The sequence below is a fragment of the Mytilus galloprovincialis genome, chromosome 14, assembly GCF_965363235.1.
Source record: "Mytilus galloprovincialis chromosome 14, xbMytGall1.hap1.1, whole genome shotgun sequence".
Taxonomy (NCBI): domain Eukaryota; kingdom Metazoa; phylum Mollusca; class Bivalvia; order Mytilida; family Mytilidae; genus Mytilus; species Mytilus galloprovincialis.
The window spans coordinates 30,779,870-30,802,040 of NC_134851.1; the positions used below are offsets into that span (position 1 = coordinate 30,779,870).

The 22,171-nt window shown below is 31.7% G+C and overlaps 1 protein-coding gene across 2 annotated transcripts in view; it reads left to right on the forward strand.

The window, feature by feature from the left end:
- LOC143058518 (transient receptor potential cation channel subfamily M member-like 2) overlaps positions 1-22,171 on the forward strand; it is a 47,188-nt gene that overhangs the window by 17,624 nt on the left and 7,393 nt on the right. For both annotated transcript variants that reach the window (XM_076232026.1, XM_076232025.1), the window contains exons 10-22: positions 15-139; positions 1,188-1,343; positions 4,520-4,561; positions 5,948-6,041; positions 7,113-7,223; positions 9,133-9,232; positions 10,189-10,414; positions 10,868-11,080; positions 12,461-12,601; positions 14,311-14,580; positions 15,535-15,709; positions 17,087-17,243; positions 20,015-20,196. In XM_076232026.1, coding sequence (XP_076088141.1) covers positions 15-139; positions 1,188-1,343; positions 4,520-4,561; positions 5,948-6,041; positions 7,113-7,223; positions 9,133-9,232; positions 10,189-10,414; positions 10,868-11,080; positions 12,461-12,601; positions 14,311-14,580; positions 15,535-15,709; positions 17,087-17,243; positions 20,015-20,196 — 1,992 coding nt within the window. The remainder of the gene's footprint in view (positions 1-14; positions 140-1,187; positions 1,344-4,519; positions 4,562-5,947; positions 6,042-7,112; positions 7,224-9,132; positions 9,233-10,188; positions 10,415-10,867; positions 11,081-12,460; positions 12,602-14,310; positions 14,581-15,534; positions 15,710-17,086; positions 17,244-20,014; positions 20,197-22,171) is intronic.

Here is a 22,171-nt window from a genome sequence, read left to right on the forward strand (position 1 = left end):
TGATTTATATTTAGACGAACAGAATGAAGACAAGCTTACAGATAACATATTACATTTTGTTGATTTATGGAACAGACCTGACATTGCAGAGAAGGAAATATTTAAGTTAGAAAACAGCAAAGTTTTGGAAAAATTACAGGTACATAGAATTGTTACAATTTGATTTTTTATCCATTCCTCGCCAATAAAGTTTCAACTATCTTGTTCCTTCTTTGTAAACTACTTGCAGATAGACTGAGTATGCGCTTTGTAAAATAGAGTAGTATTGATTTAGCAAAGTCTCAACTGTGATGTTGCTTAATCGTGCTGTAACAGCAATGCTTGATCAAAACAAGTTTTAAAACAGTAATACAGCTTCACAGAGCGTAATCAAAAGTGGTGTAGTCTAGTTGAGATTATCCTTGCTACAAGAGGTCATCAAACAGAGATAAGAGAGAAGGTTGAAGAACATTTGAAACTCTTTGAATGGGAATTATTCTGAGTCGCAGTGTTTTGATAAGTAAACATTTAGTTATAATTTGCATTAAGGTCAAAAAGTCACAAACGAAGTTACGAAAGTGCAGGTATTAGTGCTTTGTGTCTTTTGTATTCATGCTATTTGTGTTTGTGCTTGCGCAATCTAAGGGGTCTTTATGTTTTTAAATGAGTTTTGCATTTTGTTCATATTCTATACTGCTACACCAATGTCCCAGGTAAGGGAAAAAGGTTGAGCGCTAAACATTGTTTTAACCCCACCATATTATACATGTACCTGAGTCAAGAGTCTGTACCTCAGTGATTGCTGTTGATCGCTGTTTTTTATATATATATTTCTTTTATTGTTGTTTCGTTGATCAGGCCTTTGATGTTTTTGTTTTAATTGTTTCACATTTAGTCATGTCAGGCCTTGTTTTATTTACTATACGGTATGGAGTTTGCTCATTGTTGAAGTCTATACAGTTACCTATATTTTCTAAAACTACGTTATTTAAACGGAAAACCATTTCTCTTTATGTTGAACTATTCCCATGCAACATATATCCCCAAACCGATCTGTACCAAATTATGTTCTGTTTAATGTATATGTTTTTGTTTTTTTTACGATGTATTGTTTAGACCATCTGATTCGATATACGTATAAATTATATAACAGCATATATTCTTCATTGTATAGTTCATCATAAAAAAATGTGATAATATTTTTATAGAAAAAACTATGCATAAAAGAGAGCAAATTATCAAAGCTTTTCACGAATGCATTGAAGGACGATAGGATTGAATTGGTTAGGCAAGTGCTCGAATATATTTTGGACAAGGAACTGTATAAAACTTTCTTAGATCACTCACTTGAAGGCTTATATGAGGTAAGTTCAAATTTGCATATATGTTATACATGTTTGTATTTCTAACCAGAGTAGAGCGTATACCTCAAAAAGATGTGGAGCATGGCACGGCCATGTGTCAAATATTTATATATTAATGGTATTTTTAAAAAATCGGTTAATAAAATAAAAAAAATCTTTATTAAACTGATAATTTCCCATTTCATTATAAACTCTCTGTAGATTGGATGATTATTGTCATCTGAATGAACTACCGTATTATCTTTTAGGTTTGAATGACTACTACCTTCTTCAAACTAATTCACATGCAGAGAACATTTGCATGTGAACATATTTAAATATTTGTCGATTAAATGATATTTTCAGATTACGGATTCGATAATGATTGAACAATATTCGATGATGTTTACAGTCCAAGTATACAACGCAAAGACCTTTTGAAATTGCTATAATGATCATCGTGTTATTGTCATTATGTTGATCAATAATATGATTAATTTAAAACCAAGTTTGTTGGAGTTTTTCCTGTATTTTAATTCTAAGTTATTTTTTTTAATTTTTTTTTATCTTTTCTGCAAAAAAGACAAAAAAGCTAAGAGTGAAATTAACATATAAATAAAGGCAACAGTAGTATACCGCTATTCGAAATTCATAAATCGATTTAGCAAAAAAGCAAATCCGGATTACAATCTAAAACTGAGGGAGTCACATCAAATATAAGAAGAGAACAACGACACAACAGAAACACAACACTAAAATGCAACACACACAGAAACGAAATATAATATAACAATGGCAATTTTCCAGACATGGTACAGACAATGCCATTTTTTTTTAAAGAAGAACGCCAAAATGGAAAGCAGCAGTTCACAAATCACTACAAATACAAATATTGATTAAATAATAAAAACCCGTGTGAAAACACACGTTCTCCTAAAAGATACGCAGTTCCTGCTGCCACAGTGGCACCAACGTAACCCCACTATTTCGAAAAGATGATAAGTCCTGGTTATCATTGCTTTGTATGTAACCGAACAATCTCTTTTGTGAGTTATCTGGTAACATATTTTCCATATGTTGCTACATGTTTAAAACCTTATAGTCTTAATTTGTTTTCAAAAAGTTATATAATATTCTCACGACTTTAATTCTTTTTGATGAAGCGAAATGGGACTTCTTACCGACGGGTGCAACATGTGGAGCAGGATCTGCTTACCCTTCCGCAGCACCTGAGATCACCCTTAGTTTGATTCAGGGTTCATGTTACTTAGTCTTTAATTTTCTAGGTTGTGTTTTGTGTAGTATTGTTTGTCTGTTGATCTTTTTCTTTTTTAACCATGGCGTTGTCAGTCTATTTATGACTTATGAGTTTAAATGTCCGTCTGGTATCTTCTCTCTTTTACGAGTGTTTTTTTTTTCTTCTTTTTTTTCTTAATTGAGAATAATTGGTTATTTCATGTAACTCATGCACAACCTTTCATTGAGACAAAGCGTCTTCTGATTTGAACGTAGCGTTATCTAACATAAGCAACACATTGAGATAAGGTTAAGGTCTAAAGTACTTTAGACCTTTGATAGAAATCCCTACTCCTCTGAAATCATACCCCTTATCAAACAATGTTGGTCCTTTATTTTTTCGTCAGATTGACACATCTGATTGTAGTATAACATATAAAAACTGTATAGACCGGATTGTAGATCCATTGGTCCGTATATCTGTCCGTTTGTTCTCCAATGGCCAATCAAACGTGCACACATTGACATTGATGTGTGGCCTACTCCTATTAATAAAATGATATGATTACCAACCGGCAAAACCTTTATGTAGATAATGTCAGCTATAGTTCACCGTATGGCGTTTAGCAATGAGCTAAACTCATACTATACGCATACATATGTTCTGCATTTTATAAGGATTTTATTTTTCTTTATTTTTATTTTTTTTGTTCTTTCTTTTAAAGAAACAATAAGGGATTTACAGTTTACCTAATTACGACTACAGATTTCAAGCTAAATCACAAATACTATACAGGATGAATGTGTGTACATGTAATGAGAGTAGAATAATTATTATGATGGTTTTGACTAATTCCTGAATTTTCACTAAATAATAAAATGTTGAAGTTTGTCAATTTTATTTATAAGAATGATACATGCAAACACATGTTTATTCCTGTTTTCTTCTACTATTGGTGTGTAAGCTATAACTATCATAATATTAAAAATACATGTACATGGGTATTTCTGTAATTAAAATTATATTTTAATTTACCTTAAGGATGTTTGCTCCTCTGTTTGAAAATAACAAACGTTTCTAAAGACTGTTATAAATTGTTAGTATTCAAATAAAACAACTAAAAAATATTTTTTAAAGAATGACATGCCCTGTTTTTGAGATATAACCATGAAAATATGGCGGGAAATATTTTTTTCTAGAATTTTCTTACATTTCACATTGCACCTATATTTATATATCAAATGACAAAGTTACAAACCTGATTTCGAACAGTATCATTTTGTTTTAGAAATTCAACTGTGACGTCACTTTTGTGGCATTCACCCAGTCGTGTGAAAGACTGTTTGTGGTTCTGTTGTGCTGTTTTGTGTACTGTCCTATGTTGTTTTACGTGTTTGTTTTTAGTCTGTTGTTAGCATGTCGAAATGTACTTTTATATTGCATATATTTGTGAATGTCTCTGTCCTGAATGTTCTTGCATTTATTTGTACTGTATTCCTGTCATGTAATTGTGTCATTTTAGTGTTATATACAACATTGCCATAAAAGTGCGAGGTTTGGCTAGCCACAAAACCAGGTTAAATCCACAATTTTTTTCTTAAAATGTTCTGTACCCAGTCAGGAAAATGGCAGTTTGTTATCTTATAGTTCGTGTCTGACTGTGTGTGTTGTATTGTCGTTTGTTTTTTTGTTTAATTCAGTGTCTCTCGTTCCGTTGTTTTCCTCTCATAGTTGATGTGTTTCCCTCGGTTTTAGTTTGTTACCCGGATTTGTTTTTGTCTCAATCGATGTATGACTTTCGAACAGCGGTATACTACTATTGCTTTTATTTTGCATGTGATTAAAAGGACCATCAGTTAGTCTTTCAAACCGGTCCCACAGTCAACGATTGTTAAGTGAATACGGCATTTGCCATGTATTTTCACCATGTTCATATCAATTGCCATTTTTTTTCTTTTAGACCGACGGCTGCCTTGGAAAATATATTTTCCCAGAATTAAAGGTACAGTAATATGATAACATTAATGTTCTACAAATAACAACACCATCCGATATTTGATTTTGTGTTTATTACGTAAGTGTCACACTAGACAAAATACAAAACAGATCACATATCCCTGCTCATTTACAACCATCTAACAAGTCTCCTTTCTACGTACTATAAATTGATTAGAGACAGACAAAAATATTATGCTGACGAATGTACTATCAGAACAGAAAGTAGACCAGTGTGTTGTCATATCCTTGTTAGCTAAGTGTGGATACTATATTAAAATCAGACTGTCTTCAGATCGTTGAACTTTTTAGAATAGAAATCTCCCGTAGAACTCAAAACAAAACATATCTTGTTCTCATTGGGAAGGTTTTAGCATTATTTTTATCACTACATTGAAAATACTGGCAAATTTTAGACTCTCATATATACAATGTAGATATCTCGATATATGTGATAAATATTTTCAACTCCATTTTCCTATGTAGACGATTATAAGGTCATCATTGTCGTACATAAGTAATTAGGTTCTTCAATTAAACCAGGTCTTTAACATCTTACAATCCTTGTATAAATGAATATAACATTAAAATAAAACATCAAAGTACGAAAGACCGGTTGAAAGTAGCTCAACATAATGTAAGGTACACACATACGCGTTACAAAATGACTGTATTAGTTGAATGTTGTAACCCTCATTAAGTGATGAATAAAATAAGAAGTTACAAAAAATACAGTGGCATTTAATGGGTCATACATTACAATCCTGCTCGTCTGACAGGTGGCACTATGCGAGACGAATGCAATTCGTTGTTGTTAAGATATGAACGAAGAGTACAGGTATTTTGTTTATGAGAAAATGAAACATGTTAGTGGATATTCTATTGAATTATCGTCCAACCAAATAAACTTGACGTTCGTTGGTCATTTCCAAAAAAGATCACATTATTTTACTGCTCAGGATCCCATAGTGAATTATCTATCCTTCAAGCAGCAACCCAATTGGGACGAAATCATAGTGGAAAACGAAAGCCCAGGAATAGTGATAACATTCAGTGTACTATTATTATATATATATACTCTTGACAAAAGTGCTGCTTGTAGAATTCTATATGTAAATGAAATAGAAAAGTATTTTGTTCTGTCAACAAAAAGAGAAGGAAACCAAGTCAATTCAAAGGAACAATACTGTGAAGAGAATATCGATAATAAACTAACCCTCCAAACAACGATATATTTGTCGTCATATTATTTTCGTACAAATACTAAACGATCGAAGATATTGTAGTAATAATAAAATGCACATTTACTTTTATCTACCTTAAACTGGTACATGCTACCTTTCTGATATCTGAGATATGCTCTTGAATCGAATTATTACTAATTATATTTAAGGATAAAACACTTAAACAAAAGAGAATTGTGGACATGATTAATGATGCTGTGATTAAGATACTCGGAAGTGAAGAAATGAAGCCATTTGAGAAAGGTATTGTTGAAATATTAAGAGTAAAATGTCACTAATATGTATTTCCTTAATTTGAAATTTTTGTTTGATTGATTTTAATTTGTCATCGATGTCTTTTCTTTAAATATCTCAAGTTTTATAACATATCATTTAACTGCCTACCCTTCCGGAGCACCTTAGATCACCCCCAGTTTTTGGTGGGGTTCGTGCTGCTTAGTCTTTAGTTTTCTATGTTGTAATTTGTGTACTATTGTTTGTTGTTGGTCATTTTCTTTTTTAGCCATGGTGTTGTCAGTTTATTTTTGACTTAAGTGTTTGAATGGCTCTGGTATCTTTCTCATCTCTTCTTCAACATTTCTACTTAGTTTACTATTTAAATTTGCATTCATAGTAAATGATAGTTCCATAAAACAAGCTCGAAACTTTACTGTTGCTATGTAATTTCTAACAGCTCATTTTAATATCAATTATTTAATTGGTCATTTGTAATTGATAACAATGAGTTACTGTTCAAAATTTAGTTTAGCCCTTCCTCCAAAACATTCCAGATTTTGTAAAATATATTGTTTAAAAAATTAAAACTGTATTTTTTTTAACATATCGGAGATATCATGCTTAGAATTCAAAATGACATGTGTTTCGTCTTTAAATTAATCACTCATTAGTGACGGTCGAATGAAAAAAGGAAAACAGGTCAGATAAAGTACAAAGTTGACGTGCATTTAAGGGCCCAACATATTCATTTAAGGGGTAGACAATTCTTAGAATTTTTAACAAGGTTATTCAACAGTCAATCAATGATTATTTTAATGCATATCAAACTATTTGTCTGGCTACGTTAACAATATTTTCTCGTGTATTCAAAACATGTTTCATCCTGGGAATTGAGTTATTTGCGAACATTAACATAATTAAGAAAGTCCGTTGTTTTTCAATCTTATTTCTATGGAAATGTTCTCTTTATGAAAGGGATTAACCTTATTAACTATCATATACTAGCAACTTGTCAACATGTCAAATGTCATGGCAGAGATTTATTTTGTTTTGTTTGTAAATTTGCATCATGATGATAATGATGATCATCTTTTTCAGGTGATGAGATATGTATAAATGATATTTTCAAGCACCTGTTTATCTGGGCAGTGCTTATGAACCGCAGAAATTTGGCCATGTTGTTTTGGAAGAGAGACGGTGATTATATATGTAAGTTTTAAACTGTGATTAAAAGGATATGAAGCACTCTTTAACAGTCATAGTGAATAATAAATGCGGATCCCAATGGGTGTTCAAGATAATATTTCATGGACTTAAGACTAATTTAAAAACTAGCATACAGATTGTATAATTATCTTTTTTTTTGGGAACAAATAAGCACTGTTCTTTGTGTTTGTAATGGTCGAAAATGTGTTTTAATGCCATCACCACCGTCGTTTCGTCCGTTCCATTTTTCATTCCCACACTACAATTTAAGTTTCACTTATTCAAATCTTTTGAAACTCATATACGATGTTGATAACCAAAACTCGCAAACATAGTGTCAAGTTTGGCATTAGGTAGTAAACGTTTAAACGTTAATCCCCTTTATAACTTGGAAAATGGCTTTTTGTTTTTCGTTCCCGCATTCTGAATTAAATTTGCCAGATGCAAATTTTATGAAACTCTTACAAAATACTATAAATCACAGCCCACATAGTTCAAATTTGGGCAGTGAGTCTTTTACCGTGAGAGAAATATGTCCCTTTTTAACCTTAAAAATTGCAAAGCAATAGCACTGGCATTCGTGTCCCCAATCGGAACTACTCGGCATTTCTGGTTGCACGAAGAAATAATTGTACTGCATAGCGAGAATGGCTGAGTAGTTACTTTTGTCGTGTCCTCAGACACATCCTTCTTTATTTTGTTCTATGCAGTCTTAACTCAACAATGAACTATACAAACCATTAAAGGGCAGCTGTATGATATTTCGAAGTGAAATTAAGTGTTTGTACTATATGACAATCACGGGAATTATTTGGAGGTGTCATCGAGATTTTAATTAAATTCCGGTAAAAATAATGATTTCAAAACGTAAATTCTTCGATAAAAGTTGAAATATGATTAATACTTTTTTTTTCAGAATAAAATGAATTATTGGTTTTCACAATATAATTTCTGATATTACCTCAAAAGACTTTGACTCAAACGTAATTAAAACAGTACATGTCATTCTGACTATGAAATTATACATTGTATGGCTATGGTTTTTTTAAAGAAGACACAAATACTTAATGCGCTAATTTACTTTTTTACTTCTGCGTTAACGTGAGAACCGCGTATTTTATATTTTTGTTTAAAATATTGTCTGTCCAAACCTTCTAGGAGGTACACTTTAACACATGTCGTCATAGTATCCTTGGTACTATGATTCATCACATCATGTGGTCATTGAATTTCAAATGGTTGCAATCTGTTTTCTGTAAAATGATCAAGCTATTATGTGCAACGCGTAGGTTTAAAACCATTAATTTTGGCCCGGTCAGAAAGAACAAACAAGAAAGTAGTACTTTTTCAAAACAAAAAAGTTTCTACGCATAGCTGTATTTTTGTCAATAGGTGAAATATGTGGGTAGTTTATGTATCAAATGAAAGCTTGGGGACTTGGGCCCACTGTAAAACTCTGTTAAAAGCTTATTTTGAATCTATGTGTGAACTAAAATATATGAAATAGCTAAAAAAAGTGAATCAAAGTGTTCAATGTTATGGACAATTAACTGTTGTTGTAAATTATAATATATGCAATAATCAAACAACAGTAACTTTAACAAAAGAATGTACATTATGTATTTTTTTTTAATTTCCCAATTAGTGAACACGAATGGAAAACGTTTAAATGAACGTTTAGCTAAAACTTCGAAAATTACAGTAAACCCCCTACTAACGAAACGGCACACATAAAAAGCGGCTTTCTATCGGATGTGCACGCGTTATCATAAAATGTGTAATGGCGCATTAACTAAACAACATTGAAGAAAACATTCGAAATATGTACACTCGACGTGGCGTTAATTTGTATTTATATTATACTTTGTTTTGTCTGCTCGTAATTGTCTACATTTTAAAACCACTCATCTAGGTTCTGCATTATTTGCAAGTTCACTTGCTAAAAGGTTAGCTGAAAACGCCAGCGCTGAAGCATTCATGAATGAACAGACTGCTTTATGGGAAAGTTCTAGGTAAGCCATGCATTACTGTACATTTGTTTCATTATAAATATAATTAACATCATACATTTTACATAGGTCTCATGTAACCAACAATACGTGACGTTTCACAGATTTGCATTATATCCGTTGCAAAATGATAAACGTTATCCATAAAAGAGGATGTACAATAAGAACCATGTTATATGCAACCATACGGCCTTCAATAATGAGATAACCCCATCTTTTTTAGTCAGCTTTAAAAGGCCCCGGCATGAAAAATATGAAACAAATCATTTCAAACCTAGCTGAAGGCCGTACGGTTGCCTATAATTGCTCACATCTACTTTATTTGAACTTTAGTGGATTTATGTCTTATCAGAAATCATTCCACATCTACCTTATTCTTATATGACATACATCAATAGTATCGACCTAGTGCTAACAACCAAAAACATAATAAGGGGGATTAGACCCTGAAAAATAATGTAACAAAAGCTTTTTGTTTTAATTGAAATGGAATCGGAACGCAAACATCTTAAAAAAGAACGTTTCATTACTTTTTGGAATTTTGGATCCCCAATGCTCTCCAACTTCGTACTTATTCAGCTTTATAATTTTTTTGATATGAGCGTCGCTGATAAGTCTTGTGTAGACGAAACTCGTGTCTGGCGTACTTAAATATAATCCTTATACCTTTGATAACTATCAGAACAACACAATTTTTGTGATTGTGTTCTTATTTAGCTTTTTAAATAGATGATATGATCATGTTAAAACACTGGCAATTAGTTTGAGGTATCACTGACGAATATTTTGTCGACAAAAAACACGTCTGGCGTTCAGCAATTTTAATCATGGTATTTATGATGAGTTTATAATTGGGGCATTATAACTAAGACTTGTGCTATGTATGCATAGAAATACTGCAATTGCAGCATGCCAGTTATTATGGTATTCATGCTTTATTTCGGAATGATATATTTTAGACAATACGAAGACCTTGCATACAGTGTGATGACAGAGTTATATTTAAATGATAGAAAGCACGCTCGCCAACTGTTGGTGACAGAAGTGAAAAGATATAATTCAACTACGATTTTTAAAATAACTGAAAAGTTCACACTGATGAACTTTATGGGACATGCTGCATGTCAAACAAAGCTGAATAAAATTTGGAAAGGTCAAATGAAAGGGGATACATCAAATTTAAAGGTACATTTTTACAAGCTGTGGTAAAACAGATAAATTGATCATTAAAGAATCCATTAAATGTTTTACGTGTTGCTTCCAAACTGTTGATTCTTAAGAACTATGTACGAGTATCATGGAGCATAGCATTAAAGTTTCTACACTTCATGCACTTAGAGGACCATTCTGAATGTGTTGCTAAAATGACTATAGGAGCCAATACAACTTACCTAGAATATATGCCAAATACAATACAGAAACAACCCTTTAATAACATTATAATATTGAAATCCCTGGACAATGACAATTTAACCGATGGCGTGGAGTTATTTTCATTTTTGTGTACGAATAATGAAGTTAGCTTTAGTCGTTCAGATTTTTGAAGAGAAAAATTGAAGTTAGTTTCTTCTTATAAAGTTTGTTGTTAAAGTATTAATTAGAACTGAACCATTGGTGTTTATATATTTATATTTATAGGCAATAGCTTTTGCTGTTACTTTGCTCCCTATATTGAAATGGGACATAATGAAGTTAGACAAAACTGCCAAGAGAGCAAAAGTCACTCAATCGGAGAGTTTAGGTACAAAAGGCCAGGAGAACAATACTACATGTTCACAATTTGTACCTAACTGGATGAGGAAAATATATTACTTTTACAACGCTCCTTTGATCAAATTTCTTTTTTCCGTTGTAAGTTTTCAACCATTTTTTTCGTTTATATTATTTATTGTCATTTCAATGGAAATAGGATTTTAGGTATACATCAATTAAAAATAACCAAAAAGCTACAAAAAAAATGTAATGAAGGGTTGGATTTCATAACTACAAAAGAGGGAAATATGGCAATTAAAATGTACAAGAGAGTACAAGAAAAGAGCTTCAACGAAATGTTATATCTAGATATATCAAAGTAGTTTGTTTTAATGTTTGAATAACTTATCTTTTTCCTAACACCATCTGCCCTCTGATATTTGATTTAATACCTTTTAATACCCACATAATGTCGATGTTTTCAAAGGCCTTCTTGTAAATAAGTTGAATGACGTTCATGATTAATACTTGTTTTATAAGAACAATATTCAGCTTGTTTGTTTGGTATTGAGGCCATAATGATCATTGAATGGTTTTATATATTATCTTATTACCCATGTTGAGTAATAGATCTTGAATCACCTGTGTATGTTGTTGATATTGATACCTACATATACTTTACTTTTTACCTCAAATTTATATATTTTCAATATTATGGACATTCGATACACAGGCAAACTTTGTTCACATGATTTGCACATGCATCTCACGTGAAAGTCACATGAAATATTTCACGTGAGTTTCACCTCATTGAGCTAATACATGAAACTCACGTGAAAATTTTCATGTGAATGTCACGTGAATTGATGTGAAATTTTTCATGATTTTAAATAAATTTGAAAATTTAGTTGTTATTTGAAATACTCTATTTTAAAAATTCAGGTTAATTTCACATTAAAAAACAAATACGTGATGTTTATGTAAAATTCACATGAGATTCATATGAAATCCGCAAAAACTGATTTCACGTGTTTTTCACGTATAATCTCGTTTGAGCGTAAGATTCACATGAATTTAAACTCACGAGAAACTGATGTCAGTGAAATTTGCCTGTGTATGCTATGATCTAAGTGTCACTTAAGTTGAATTTGTTTTACGAGCCAAATGTTATACTATAAAACCACTTTAAAAAAAAAAATCCCAAATTTATTTGATCTAAAAAAAATATAGGGGAGAATGTACCAAAAGGATAAGAATAAACATAAGTCGAGAAACATAGGCAATACCATGGAAAAAAGACGAAAACAAAAGACAACAGTACACAAAACACTTCATTATTTAAAGACTGGCAACACGACCACAACGCGAATTCGAATGTGTTATTCAGCGCCCCCAGAAGAGAATGCAGATCATACAGCAACTATGTGAACCATGTTGCGTGTTGCGTTCTGCAAGTCGAATATTCAAAATCATTTGGTTACGTTAAATTGAATCATACTTGTTTTGCCATTTTCAAATGGTTTTGTTTATTTAAAATAGTTAACGTACCTGGCAATGTTGGTGGCATTTAGCATGTTTGTACTGACAGATTTACATCCCACGGAAGAAAAATTTCCATCAATTTATGAATACATTGTTTATGCATGGGCTGCATCATCTTTAACAGAAGAAATACGGCAGGTAATTATACGAATACAATATGTTTGAATTCAGTATGTCTTGAGCGCAGTTATATGACGGTCAGGTCATAGAAGGATAACTTGTATGACAGCTAATGAATAAATATTCAGTTATTGGCTCGGTAAGATATCAATTATGAGCAAGCTATCACACATGAGGGTCTGGATTGGGGAGGGGGTCTGTTATTCTGTAAACATTTAAATTTCACCCCTTTTTTCTCTAATCTTTAAAAAAATAACCCCCTTTTTTTTATCTTCATTTTGTTTGCCCGTTGTTCTCTAATCTTCATTTTTAAGGGCATTATTCTTGAATCATTTAACCCCATCCAAACCCTCACACATCATATTGCAACACGTTCCGAAATTATTACAATCAACAATCATTTCACTGAATTGATTCAATAATAGATTTTTAAACAAGTGAAAATGTTGCCTCTTTTACGAAAAGAAATGATTTGAAAAGAGATGCGGGTAAACATAAATACCGAAAGCCAGAAAGGACAATTCAAATTTAAGGTGGTACCTAACACTACAGGGAGATAACTTTGTAAAATCAGCAGAACATTTTAATGACGTTGTGTCCACAAGGGAATATTAATCTTCTCAATGATTCAAATAAGTGTTTGTCAAACTGCTATATAACCAGTGTAATTTTTCTTATTAAAAGGATGGTTCAAATTGTTGAAATTCTTTTATTTTTGTTTAAGGGTCCATTTAAAGACTTTGTCAAAATTTTAAGAAAACTAACCGAGCCAAATTAATTTTAGTTAAAGTGTTAGGTACCACCTTAAAGTACAGTTTTTATTTCAAAAGTAAAAAAACATCCATGCTAGATGACATGTCTTACTTTTCTAACACTAGACCATACACAACATTTCGTGGACGAAGTGCTCAACTGATAGTTGGCATTCTTATAACAGCTAATTGAGTTTCTTCTTTCATTGAATTATTTCTTCATTGGCATGATTGATTAACTGATGTCTTTTTTTTCAATGTTTTGCTAAACTTCCAGCTGCAAATTTTTTTTTCTATCATATCATTATTGATTACCTCTGGAGGATCACTAGTAAAAAGTGTCTCATTAGTTATAGCATTGCTCAATCATATGTTTATAGTATTACGGAAGTTGTAATACATAATCATGACATTTCTAAAACATAAGTTGGTGGGAAGCAGGATAACATTTATAACGTTTTGTTTTCATATTTTAATGACGTTGTTGATGGCATTTATTCCGTTAAACATACGTTGAGGTATCACTAGTAGAGTTTAAACGTTTCTTATCTTTTATTATGCTTTAAATGAAGATACAGGTTTAATGAACAAGTAAAGACAATTTGATGCTTATCTGAACAATGTGCCTTCCTGTCTCCAAATTAACACTAACACCACAGCTGCATCTTTTGTTTGAATAGTCTTTAGCTTACTTTACCTACATGTAGCAAGATTTCTAGTACATATTTTTAGAACAATTTCTGTTATACGCAATCCTTTTTAAATGAAGACGATACCAAGAAAGGTATCTCGTGTAAGCAATATGTTGACCAAAATGATTGACAATTGAAGCCATTGATTCAAAAAATGTCAACATCATTTGGTCGACCGTAGAATGCGAAAATTTGGGCACTCAAAATTATCTAGTCTAGTGAAATCCGAAAACATATTCCAAATAACAACTTTTACTATGTAATACGATACATTTTCTTTCAGGCTATTGCAATGAAGCACTTTCAAAGTTTCGAGTGGAGGCAACTGACCCTGAATGCAATGACCTGGTTCTCTTTTTGGACACTGTTTGAATTGATGATGTACTGTATGTTTATCATGTCTGTAATTCTTCGATTTACATTGTCAGCTGTGGACTTTCATAATGCACGAATGATGTATGCAGTAACATTAGGAACATTTATCATCAACAGCATGCAGTTTTTTCTTGTTTCCAAACAGATTGGACCGAAAGTTATTATGATTGGAAGAATGGTAAGGATTTTCTTTGTTGACAAATGCTTTGAATAATAGATTAACACGTTATAAAAAAAATACTGTTGATTTATTATTATTAGTTGGATACCAGTTATCGAGAATGTCCTTGTAAGATTGAAACCACGAGTTCAAATTCTTTTAGCAAGGTTTGAATTTGCTAAAGGTTTGGATTTGAACTTTGGAAATCCCACGGAATTTGCACGTAAAATATTTTTTTCTTTAATTCACAAAAATTGGTACTCACAATATAAATGCTGAAACAGTATTCAACGAAATTCTATTTTTACATTAATGATGTAATTGATTTCATGAGAATTGTTTGCCATTAATCTGCTAGAAATGCAGCATTCAATCTCTTATGTAGAAATTAAATTTACTACTAATTAAACAATATAACTTTTAATGTAAGCATAGGACACATAGGCTCTACAATAACTGCTCCGTCGAACACTTTTTTTTTTATCTCTATCGGTCAATCAGACACTCTGTATCCTATTGGTCAATAGGACATAAAAGTGTAATAAATATTCACAGAACAATACCATTAATATGATAAACGTCGATTGAAACGTTTTAATACTGAGTTGGTTTTATAATCTACATGTAACAAGTCATATTTAACTGGGTTATATGTTACAAGTTAATAACAGTTCACTATTTGTCCATCGTTTACAGATAATTTGTTTGCCTCTGCTAGATGTTTCAATATTATCAAATATAAATTCTATGGCAAAAGCTTCTCTTACAAGTTCCTGATAACTCTTTGCTTCACTTGTTCAATGTTCTGATTTTTTAAAGAGATTCCTATATTTGTATATAATCATACAGATTTTCAAATAAATTTAAAGAAAAAAATCCATTGAATACTGTAAAAGCTATTGGATCCGAAAGTAAATTGGATCCTTGTTATGTTTTTAAAACATACATGTATTAATTTTAATTTCTTTGTAGATGTTCGACGTCATTTTCTTCATCTTGATATTTGCTGTATTTTTATTTGGCTTCGGAGTCATTTACCAAGCAACTATGTACCCAAATACAGAACCTGGATTTCCACTTTTTCAGAATCTCGTATATATGCCATATTGGCAGTTGTATGGAGAATTATTCCTAGAACAATTTTACGGTAACTTATGTATTCACACTCGTTGTAAATAATTCAGTTATGTCATTTTATCCGTAATTTGTATATGTGATCTTACTGCCTAATATTTTCGAGTATCAACGTACTGGCTGTATCACTTAAAATATTAAGCAATAAATTGAGTGACGTCATCAACATAATAATAGGTAGTTTTTGATACTGACTATATCATGTGGAATATCTCAACTTGATGTCACTGCTGGTGGACGTTTCGTCCCCGAGGGTACCACAAGCCCAATAGTCAACACTTCGGTGTTGACATGTATATCAATAATGTGGTCATTTTAATAAATTTCCAGTTTCAAAAAATTAAATTTTCGAAAAACTAAGGATTTTCTCATCCTAGGCATACAATACCTTAGCCGTATTTTCCACAACTTTTTGGAATTTTGGATCCTCAATGCTCTTCAATTTTGTACTTGTTTGGGATTATGAATATTTTGATATGAGCGTCACTGATGAGTCTTATGTAGACGAAACGCGCGTCTGGCGTACTCAATTATAATCCTGGTACCTTTGATAACTATTTACACCACCACTTGGTCGATGCCACTGCTGATGGACGTTTCGTCCTCGAGGGTATCACCAGCCCAGTAGTCAACACTTCGGTGTTGACATGAATATCAATAATGTGGTCATTTTAATAAATTTCCTGATACAAACATTTGAATTTTCGAAAAACTAAGGATTTTCTTATCCAAGGCATAGATTACCTTAGCCGTATTTGGCACAACTTTTTGAAATTCCGGATCCTCAATGCTCTTCAACTTTGTACTTGTTTGGTTTTATGAATATTTTGATGAGCGTCACTGATGAGTCTTATGTAGACGAAACGCGCGTCTGGCGTACTAAATTATAATCCTGGTACCTTTGATAACTATTTACACCACTGGGTCGATGCCACTGCTGGTGGACCTTTCGTCCTCGAGGGTATCACCAGCCCAGTAGTCAACACTTCGGTGTTGACATGAATATCAATAATGTGGTCATTTTAATAAATTTCCTGATACAAGCATTACACGTACTTGTTTTCATTTTATTCAGTCGTATTCAATATTATTTGTTGTTGAAATAACAGTTGCATTGCATGGAAACAATTCTATGTTGTTAGCCTAATCGTTCGTTCAAAATATGACTTACAATGAAGATAAATCTCAAATAGTTCAAGACAGGAGATTTAATCAATGTTGTTAAAATAGAACTATTGGTTGGTATGTTGAATTTAAATATATAAGATTCTATACTCAAGTAATGTAATTCAATAGACGAAGTCAAATTTCTAAACAATACACTAATTATAATATACATTGTTACTGGTATTTTTATATATACGATAAGGAAGACTTCTATTTAATTTAGGAGCACTGCCAGATGATTGTACTGAAAATGTAGAACTATACAGTAATGGGACTATGGATAGATGTCCTTTAAGAAACCAGATAAATACATTTGTACTGGCCGTTTACATGGTAGTAACACACATAATTCTTGTGAATCTTCTAATTGCGATGTTTTCGTAAGTATATATGGTTAATGATTCAGACTTTTGATGTATAGTTATCTAGTACTTTGATTTTTTTCCAAAGAGAAACGAAGAATATTGGAACTCAGAAGTTGAAAATAAACTAAAAAATGCCATGGCAAAAACAGCGAAAAAAATAACAAGAAGACGAACATTAGTATCACATCCGATGACAAGAGGACATGCTTGTGGCTACGACTATTTAAACATGTCCGTCGTCATCCGTGAAACAAATATTTTATGATGGGTTGATAACTCGTGCTGACATTCATTACTTTTTCGAAGTTATTTATTGAACTTTGAACTCTTGTTTAATACCTTTTCTGTGAGTAGCAATCCTCTTTCAAGGAAAAGGCAAGCTCGTATCAACTAGGAGATACATATACTCAATATTGAAGCCGGAATGATACTACATAGAACTAGAGAGTTCATAATTAGGAAGCTATGATCTCTCTAGTCGAAGAGTTTTGTTCATAGCGGATCCTCATTGTCAATTTCTAGATGTAAGTTAATGTATGAGGCAGTCTTCATTGTATATGATGTATCCTTTTTTTCATTCCGATAAAAAAAAATGCTTTCAACATAGTCACAAAACCGTTACATACATAGTGAGAAAAAATCTAATATGTACATGTACGAAATAAGCATCATACGACTAAAGAAATTGACAAGGAGATGGACCAATGTGGGTTTAGTGTGATTGCCGATTATTTGTTAAAACACGTCCTGCAAATGTTATGTTGTCAATCAAGAATTTTTCAAACATCTAGATCATGTCGGTTTTAGAATGTGTTGTATGTGAATCAGCTATCGCTAACTTTATTTTACGAATTTTTCCTTTGATTTTCCTGACTGATAATTTCCGTTATCAGCGGAGTCGAGTGATTTGAAAATTATCGTTAGAAACTAAGGGAACACGTTGTTGTCAAGGAAATTAACAACGTCAACATAGGTAAAATAGCGATAAACAGATTATCATTGGTCATCTCAACTCGATTGTTTTCTCGCTTTCGACGTACCAGCTCAAGCGAGAAAATCAATCTCGTTTAAATAAGCAACGATAATCTATTATTATTTATTCTCAAACTCTTGGGAGTATAACATGAGCTGAGACGGATATACATTGACCTTAAGCAAGTGCACGTACACATGTGCATATATAAGAATTAGATTGATTTTTGAAACATTCAAGTACCAAATAAAAATCTTGGTATGTTTCGTATGCTTCGTATAACAACTCAATTGTTAAACAGTTAACATGGTTAAGGCTTTCCACAGAGATTATTTCAACCCGACAGAGTTGGCAGATTTATTTATATTTATTTGCATGAGGTCGGTTTCTATCCGATGCCGCTCACATGTATAATGTTATATTTCAAGTTTGGATTTTTTCAACTAAAGACTTATTTCGAATTTTTATTTTGGATTTCAATTCGTTTAACATCCAACAGAAAAGAGTAAGACACTAACACAAAATTTAAATTTTCACATTTTACATATTCTCTTTAGCAACATTCCATCAGCGGCTGCATATAAGGTAGTATCTTCTCATCGATACGATATTCTAGAGTTTCCGTTAAGCGGAGTTACTGCTTATATGTACATGGTAACGATGGTGTTTGATAAAGTTTATTTTTTTTATTTGCACTCGGAATTCCCTCTTTTAATACGATTTCGAGCTGTTGTTAACGGTCTGGACTACCCATAGGGGTCTTGAACGGTCGGTCTTTTTATATAGGTATTGACATCACTGTTTGTTTTCTTTTAAACAAAAATCAATTATACAGAATGCTTACTTTGCTACAAATATGAAAAAAGACGTACCTCATGTTGAAATAGTTATCAAAGGTACCTGGATTTTAATTAAATACGCCATACTGGCGTTTCGTCTACATAAGACTCATTTGTGACGCTCATATCAAAATAGTTATAAAGCCAAACAATTACGACGTTAATAATAATAATACTTTATTCCGAAAGCAATACAGCTTATAGGATACATATACACAATTTTACACCAATATAAGAATTTTACAAGAGATATATAGTAAATATAAATATAAGATGTGCATGAAAGAACATATAATACATAATACATAATACAAAATACAAAATACGAGCGGAGAATGATATGATACTTAAATAAAGTGAGAACAAAAATATTTTTTACTGCAATTAAATTCTAAGTTTTTCAGCAGATTTTAGAAATATACCTAAGTTATTCAATTCTTTAATATTTCTGACAGATAACAACTGGATAAGTTTGAATGTAGAAGGATTTCTCCAATAATACTTTTTTATATACTTTTCTCGAATCTGACTATATTTTTTACATTCAAGTATAAAATGGTATTCATCTTCAATAGAGCTAGTATTACAATTTGTACATAGTCTATTATTTTTATCAACCTTATAATATCTACCTGTTTCTATACTTAATATATGAGCTGATATACGATATTTACAAATGTATGGTTTGTATATATAATTTACAGGTCTATCTAAATAAAATTGCAATGTGTGTGTACAATACATGTATCTATACACATGACATTTATTTGAATTCTCAAAAAACATAAAGAGCAATGATAATCCGTTTTGTGTTGACGATGTAACAATTGTTTTTTTGTTGAAAGGAGGCTTATTGTAATAAAGTAAAAGTAGATTTAATAAAATGGACCTTGTAGGTAACAATATGACGGACAAATCAATATGATGCTTAAGTATAATTATGAAATTTGCATTATGTCTTTATTTAATCCTAGACATACGTTTACAAAAGTTCAAGACAACAACGAACTGGTTTGGAAATTCCACAGATTTTCGCTCATTCAAGAGTATTATGATAGATCGTCTTTGGTACCACCATTTCTTATCCTCAGTCATCTCAAGATATTTTTATTGTACATCAAAAATAGATGTACAGGTAAAAGAAAAAACAAGTTTAGTAAGTAATACGTATTTATAGAAGATGAATAAGTAGGATGCTGGTAAACGTCAACGAGCAACGGCACAAATAACACAAGGATTAGTTTAAACAATATTTTATTCAAATAAATTGAATTGGATTTGGTAACAGGCATATAAGCCTTCTTCACAAAAAGATTTTGGTAGTTCAACATGGTCCTCAATTAAAAATACAAATCTGTAAAGTCTGCTAAGCGTTCAATTATCTCGAGTGAGTCTGATTTAAATTTGATTAGTTATTAAGAATAAAATCGAAAAGAAGAAAAAATTAACCTGCTATTATCACAAATTTTCCTTACAATGTAAAACACTAAAACGTGTTCTGTGTGTACTATTTGTAGGTCGTTTTAGGGGGGTAGGGATGCGAAATGTTGATATAAAAAAAAACAAGTGCAGCGATGAAACTTTAAATATAATGTACAGTAGTTGTCGTTTGTTATTGTAATTTATAAGTGTTTCTCAGTTCTCATTTTTTTATATACATGGTAGATGGTTTTCCCGTTTGAATGGTTTTACACGTCTAGTAATTTTGGAGCCCTGTAAAGCTTATTGTTCGGTGTGAGCCAATGCTCATTGTTGAAGGTCGTACATTGCTCTATAGTGATCTACTTTCATAAACTGTTATTTGGATAGAGAGTTGTCTCATTGGCACTCACATCACATCTTCCTATAGTTATGTAATCATGTTCATGTCCAAGTTCAGGAACGTCATTACTTGTTAAACACAACTTTAATTTTTTACCTCTTTTATTTGTTGTGGTTGTTTCATTCTCCTTGATGTCAAGCAGAATGAATAACACATATTTTAGAATACCTACAATTTGATAAAACCACTTCGTTACTCACGTTTTACGTGTACCGAAACAAATCTTCAATCATTTATATGTTAATGATGCAAATAAAAAAAGGTCATAAAAAATAAGGATTTCGAACATTAAAATATTATTATCAAGTTGAAATTGTGTAAATAAGATAATTTGTCAAATGTACACTTTATTCGGACGAGATTACAGAAAAAAGTTTCTCCATAGACATTTTACATATGATACTATAAACCAACTTCAACAGTAAGAAAACTAAATGTGTTCAGTAAGACAAGGTCAACAAAGATTTTTCTGTTTGGTAAGACGGTAAACTTGGTACCCTTTGCAATATTTTACATGTCTTTAGTATTTATTAACAATGCATAAATATTAAGAATAACTTGTGAACACACATAATTAAATTAAAAGTATGGATAGAAAGCTGATAAATTGTGCACATGTGTAGATCGGCAATCAAATCAAATGAGGCAATCAATCATGCTGTGTATGAAATCACTGGTTTAAGAAATATATTTAAACAACGCAAACAACTCAAAACGTGTGATAAAGATACTGAATCAGACGTAATTCCGATAGATGTGAATGTATGCTTTGGTAAAATAACTTTCTGTGATAATATTGCCAAGAATATTTATTTATAAGTATAGCACATTATTCCTGAACGATCCATTTTGTCAAGTTTGAATTACAAAAATACACTTTACGAAAGCGTTTCTCAAATGTGTGCTAAAATGCAAACAAAAAATGACAAAACCTATATGCAATAGCAAGGTTCTGTAAATGATTTAACCGACATGAAGGCCTTGAATTTTTACTGCCACTAGAAAATGGTTGTATTTTTGAAACTTTTGCCATGTACCAGTCCATTTACAAGCAAATCAAAGAGTTGCTTCAATGGTTCTTTTACATGCAGAAATAATTAAACACTCTTTGCATGAGCTGTGGAAATTATTTTCCCATTCCCATTCCGCCTTCATTCGTTTGCGTATTTATAAATCCTTCACAGCAAAAACCTACTTCTGTGTGCCTCCAGTTGTTTAACTCTGATAAGAAAAAATCTCGATGAAACCTTAGCTCTTTATAACAGGTAACATTTAGATGTATCATATACGCAAAATATATATTCCTTAC